Source organism: Anarrhichthys ocellatus, unplaced genomic scaffold (genome assembly GCF_004355925.1).
Source record: "Anarrhichthys ocellatus isolate YVR2014 unplaced genomic scaffold, GSC_Weel_1.0 scaffold171, whole genome shotgun sequence".
NCBI lineage: Eukaryota > Metazoa > Chordata > Actinopteri > Perciformes > Anarhichadidae > Anarrhichthys > Anarrhichthys ocellatus.
This window is the reverse complement of record NW_022280201.1, coordinates 1-6,516: the sequence shown is the minus strand read 5'-3', so window position 1 is coordinate 6,516 and position 6,516 is coordinate 1. Positions and strand designations below refer to the sequence as shown.

The 6,516-nt window shown below is 44.1% G+C and overlaps 1 protein-coding gene across 1 annotated transcript in view; it reads right to left on the bottom strand.

Annotated features, from left to right (window-relative positions):
* The window catches only part of pdgfba (platelet-derived growth factor beta polypeptide a), a 16,383-nt gene extending 11,315 nt beyond the window's left edge, over positions 1–5,068 (bottom strand). The window contains exon 1 of the mRNA XM_031878286.1: positions 4,259–5,068. Coding sequence (XP_031734146.1) covers positions 4,259–4,330 — 72 coding nt within the window. The 5' untranslated portion in view covers positions 4,331–5,068. The remainder of the gene's footprint in view (positions 1–4,258) is intronic.
* Between the last annotated feature and the right edge of the window lie 1,448 nt (positions 5,069–6,516).

Here is a 6,516-nt window from a genome sequence, read left to right as displayed (position 1 = left end):
CGGAGGGTAGACAGGTCGACGGTGTGAGTCCCGTGGCTCGACACCGGCGAGTACGCAGATCGACCAGCACTCGAGGCAGAAGACAATACGGACTGACAACCCAGGCCTGCAAGACCAGGGTTGATATGCTGCTGGGTAACGAGCCAGATTGTCCGCAGCTGTGCATCCATCAGGGCGGTGGCAATGGGAGGTGTCTGGAGGCAGGCCCGAGAAAACAACACCAAGCACATGGCACAGCAAAACAAACAGGGGAATGACAGACACATGAGGAGAGGAGATTGGGGGGAAACGGAGGTTAACACACAATGGGTCAGACAGGGATCCTGACACCAACACTCACACGGCCGCTAGCTCGGCCTGCTAGTTAGCTGGTTTTTATACCTGTAACCTTTCACTGAGTGATTTTGTTTTTAAATAAGCAACTGTGATCCAGAAAGCCATATGACTTGTATCATTTATTATTATTAATATTAATATTATTTCCACCATGCTGGACTCTAATTCTGCTCCACACGAGGCTTAAGAACAAACACTCTGATGCACCGCTGCGCTTTTCTCTCTGACCCCCCCCCCCCACACACACACACACACGCACACACACACACACCCGTGCTGCACACACACACACAGAAACACAAGCACATATGTCCACTAACACATACGCAGCTACACACAGATGTGCACACACACACACACACGGCCTGTAAAATCCTCTGCAGATTAGTTGTTGTTCTTATGTAAAATGGATCAAGCATCATCCGAACTGACCCACTGAGACAATAAACGGACTACGAGCCGCTCACAAAGCCAACCAATCAGCTGCGAGCGTGTGTTGACGTAACCGTTGAACAGCAGAAGGTCTGACCTGGTGTGAGAGACTTTATGTTTGTGTCCGACTCCAGTTGTTTAAATGGATTTAAAAACCAACCATGTGTGTGTGTGTGTGTGTGTGTGTGTGTGTGTGTGTGTGTGTCCACAGACAGATGTAGTGGATCTAAGACGTCAAAGTTGTCTCCGTTTTTTTTCTGAACGTTGTGACACAAAGAGGATTAAGAGAGTCGGGTCACATGACGGGTCAGTGTTCTTTTGAATATAAAGAAGAAATACGTCGGAGGTCTGAAAGGCGTCGGTGCTGCAGCAAGCTGCATGTTTAACTCATCGTGCACACGAAGACGAGCACGTTAATAGTGTCTGTGATGAACAACCTGCAGATTACAGGATCGCAGGTTTGAATCCAACAGCAGCCGGCGTTGGTAGCTCAACCAATGAAGAGTAATGCACAGTTCTTCCTCTGTGTCCCAAAGAACCACTTTGTATTCATTCATCATCGCAAACAAGGAAGCATGAACAACAACAACAAATGCCACTAGGGAGCACATCGTGGTGGACGGGTGGATAGAACACCTGGCTCTCTTCCAGGTTTGTAGGTAATTCTGGTGCAGATTCCTCGGGTCCTCAAACTCCGCCTTCATTCTGATCACAAATACACATCTGTATGATTCCATGACTTCATCTTGCAGAGTTGTGATGCTATCGACGTATCCTTGTTCAACGGTTCCTGTGATAGCTTACGGAAAGTAACCGCTCATTTTTCATGTGTTTTCCAGCAACACGTGTACATTTCTGCTCGTTACATGAATACAGTCTCTTCAAAATGAACTTCTGTCTTCACAGGAAACAGGTTAGTTAGGTTTAGGTTTGTCGTTTGGTTAAAATAACTACAGAAGTACTTGAAGTACGCAAGTTACACGACGTGGGCGGCCGTGGCTCAATGGGTCGGCAGTTCGATCCTTGGCTGCTACGAGTGCTGTGCCGAAGTGTCCCTAAGCAAGACACATAACCCCAATAAGCTCGGGATGAGATAAACGCAAAAGTTACATTTCATGTATATGACGACTCTAATAACATTTCATTGTGACTTCTGCTGGAGGAAAGATCTCTTTATTGGACTCATCCAACTCTCCTCCCATCCTGTGTGGTCTTTTGTGGTCTTTAAACTTCTTCATTCAAGATTACGAAATTATTTCCTGGGATGAGTACGAATTGCGATGCATTGCCTTTTTTAGGTTTAGCTACAAATGCTGGATGAAACTCAGTAGTTTAGTTGCTTAAACCTAATGAAGTAGTTTAATTGTCTAAACCTAACTAAGTAGTTTAGTTGTCTAAACCTAACTAAGTAGCTTTGTTGTCTAAACCTGACTAAGTAGTTTTGTTGTCTAAACCTAACTAAGTAGTTTAGTTGTCTAAACCTAACTAAGTAGTTTAGTTGTCTAAACCTAACTAAGTAGTTTAGTTGCTTAAACCTAATGAAGTAGTTTAATTGTCTAAACCTAACTAAGTAGTTTAATTGTCTAAACCTAACTAAGTAGTTTAGTTGTCCAAACCTAACTAAGTAGTTTAGTTGTATAAACCTAACTAAGTAGTGTTGTTGTCTAAACCTAACTAAGTAGTTTAGTTGTCTAAACCTAACTAAGTATCTTTGCTGTCTAAACCTAACTAAGTAGCTTTGTTGTCCAAACCTAACTAAGTAGTTTAGTTGTATAAACCTAACTAAGTAGTTTAGTTGTCTAAACCTGACTAAGTAGTTTAGTTGTCTAAACCTAACTAAGTAGTTTAGTTGCTTAAACCTAATGAAGTAGTTTAATTGTCTAAACCTAACTAAGTAATTTAATTGTCTAAACCTGACTAAGTAGTTTTGTTGTCTAAACCTAACTAAGTAGTTTAGTTGTTTAAACCTAAGTACTTTAGTTGCCTCAACCTAACTAAGTAGCTTTGTTGTCTAAACCTGACTAAGTAGTTTTGTTGTCTAAACCTAACTAAGTAGTTTAGTTGTCTAAACCTAACTAAGTAGTGTTGTTGTCTAAACCTAACTAAGTAGTTTAGTTGTCTAAACCTAACTAAGTAGTTTAGTTGTTTAAACCTAACTAAGTAGTTTAGTTGTCTAAACCTAACTAAGTAGTTTCCTGTTAAGATGGAATTTTATTTTGAAAAGACTGTGTTCATGTAACGAGCAGAAATTGATATGTGTTGCTGGACTTTTGTAGGAAAACAAGATATCGTATAAACCGATGTGTGAGGATACTTGTTTTCATCCACAGTGCTCTAAACAAGGCAATAATGTCTCCCTTCTGCATTATGTGCACTGTGAACTGTAATTATCTGAAGGTGGTAGGAAACACAAGTAACAAGCGCTGCGTTTCCACGACGCCATCAGTCTGGACTACGTTATCCACATGCACTAAAAGGCACGTTCATGTGCACAAAGAGGCACGCGCACACGCACTAACATACACTAAAAAAGGCACGCTCACATGCACTAACATGCACAAAATAAGGCCTGCTCACATGCACTAGGTGAGAGCTGATAGTTATTGATCAGATATCAATGATCTGATTGTTTAACAAAGACAACACTGTGTAGCTTCATGTCAGGAGGAGTTACTCACAGCAGCATGAACAGAGCAAAACACACAGCATGAAAGAACCTTGGAGTTTTGAGCAGACTTCTGTCTTTTCGAATGTTTATTTGATGGGTTTATTTTCGCTGCCAGCTCAAGAAACAGGTGTGAGTCACCGGGCTGAATACGGTATCAGCTCTGATAGAGCCGATCACACGACAGGACGTTCAGTCACTGCAGGTGTAGCTGCCTCGACATCGTCTGTCCATGACAGCATCTCAAAACAACACATCTCTCATTCGGCACAAGCTGCAGTCACAGAGGTAGAACTGGATAGACCGATGGACATGCTGTCACATGCACAAACGCACACACACACACACACACACACACACACACAGTGCGTTGTGATTTTTGCCCTGCAGTTAAACTGTTCCACAAAAACATCAGCTTGTAGAATCAAATGCATGTGAAGAGTGACGGAGGTTCTCAGGAGACAGAACACGAAGTCACCAAACATCAGCTTCCTGTTTGTATTCTTTGGACATCAAGCATCTCCATCAAGGTGAGGACTTCATGGTCCAAAACAACCATCTGTGCTGTTGTTCTTCCTCAGTGAGTCTCTCACACACACATGTAGAGACTCTACTCATCTCATTGTTACAGCGCTGACAGACCACTGACTGAAGGTACCTTCAAATATGATAAGTGAAAAGTCAAATGATATTTCTGCGCTTATAATAATCACCACATTTAATCCACCACTACATCTGTTCATTTAGTTCAACCGTGACTGGATAATCCGTGTCTGTCGGTTCCCCCCTCACCGACTAGAGGTCATACGTGCCCCCCCCCCTTACCTCAGCGCTGCTGAGCCGCAGACGGGCCGCTGAGAGCGCAGCAAGCAGCAGCAGCAGGACCCAGGACCTCATGTTGTTGCCGCCCAGCCTGAGGAGCCGCAAGCGACCGGCTGGGCATTGAGCACCTCGGCGTCCAAATCACCCCGAACCTCGTCCCGGTGGCGCGAGGTACGCACCGTTAAATATCCCCCCTTGAGTGTGTCACCGCCTGTAAGCGCCGCTTGTCCCGTGTGTTTGTTCACGGTGACTCACGCGGGCTAGACGTGTCTGACTCTGTCCACACCGCTGTCCTGAAAACTCTCAGGAAACGTCAACGGTGCGTAATGCAGAGTGTCCCGATCGACGAAGGCTCCACCACGCAGCTCCGATCACACCGGTCTGCAGTGAGAGAGAGTCCCGAGAAGCCCGTGCGACGAGTCCAGATGTCTCCAAATGTTTGATTTATAATAATAATAATTCATCCACATGTGCCAAAGTGCTCCATGTGTACGCGTTATGGTCCAAACTCCAGAGGTGATCAGATCACGAGTCCAGAATCGCAGTTGAATGTATCAATAACGCAGCATCTCCAGCGGTCCGTGCGTAAAAAGTTGGTTCACCTTTGGAATGGCGCGCTCGTGCGTAATTCTCTGGACGCTCCGCTGCAAAAGTCCGAGTCCTCTCTCACTTCGCTTTGACTGCAATTGCCGTTTTATCTAAACGTCCCTCTCTTCGATAGCTCCTCCCTGCATGCCCCGTGTCTCCCACCCCCCACGTGTCTCCGTCCTCCGGTGCTTCTCCGCCGGATCAGGTCGTTCTCGCCTCTCGCGCTTCTCCTCTCTGGTTGCGTCTCGAGCAGTGAGAAGCTTTTTTTCCACACAGAAACGGGGCCTCCCTCCCTCCACAAATTCCAAGCGTCAAGTTAGACAGCGAGGGGCCGAATCGTACCGGAAATAGTGCGGCTTTTCTTTCAAAATAAAATAAAATGAGTAGAATTTGCACGAAAATGTCCTAAAAACGGATCTCTGTCGCACCAGCAAACAAAATAAATGTGTTTGACAAGTGAAGACTATTGACTACTTGGTAATTAGGCCGACAGCAGATTACCACTAGCAATAACACTTTAGAAGAACAATCAGTCTAAAGGCAAAACAGCTGATTCCATTCAAACGATATGCTACATTAAAACAAACTGTAAATATAATATAAAACCGTAAGCATTATTTTGAAAATGTAACGACTGAAACTGACTTTAGATAAGTTAGCATCACCGCTATTTAAACATATCATGAATGGAAACAAACCAGGCAGAACACGTTCATTTATCCCTTTCTACCGCTCAGATTTTATGTTCACTTTATTTTTCTGACATTTATTGAACGTTTTACTTTGAAAGTCCCGTAGAGGAAGTGTTATTTCTCTCTGTGGCTGACTTGACTCTGGTCCTCGTTTGATCTGCGCCTCCTGTTCCTCTCCTCCTGAAGGAAGGGCTCACCACCTTCCTTATTAGGAGCAAGGTGACCTCTTAAAGGGAACGTTTGGAGCCTTGACGCGGATTATTAATCCCCGACTGCATAAGAAGACATTGAACATCATATGTTTGTCCGCTATGTCTAAAGGAGATAAAGTGTCATCGTCGCTTTCACCTTTAAATATATGATGTCACCATAAATACACCGCTGATCCAACTTTATTGGATAATAATTTGAAGATCACATTTAGAACTTTCAGTGGATTTTAGTTGTGACGGTTCTTCAGTGTTTTTCTCTCCCTCGTATGTAAAATGCAGAAAAGAGCATTACGTCATCATCTCTTCCAGTTATGAGTCAAACAACAACAAAACAACGACGGTTGTAATCTGCTGGGATTATTGTTGGTGGAATGCAAACAGAGCTCAACAAACTGACTGTAACACCACTCAGCTGTTTCCTTCTGTGCAAACAGGGTCAAACACATCATTCTGGTGCCGAACAGAAACAACATTAAGAGTTTATAACAGTGAACATATTCTCTGAGCGTCATCAAGAGGTTTCGAGGTCAGAAAGATTTGGACATATCTGACCTCATGCAGAAAGAACGTAAACATTGACGACCGAAAGGGTTTAAAGTCAAACGCAACCGTGTCCCAGAAGGCTCAGTGTTTGTTTTCAGGGTCACGGGGTCACGGGCAGATTCTTCCTCACTGCAGAGGAAGCAGGCATCCCTGTGCTGCTATTCCTGGACTAATCACACACACACACACACACGCAGGCGCACACACACACACACACACACACACA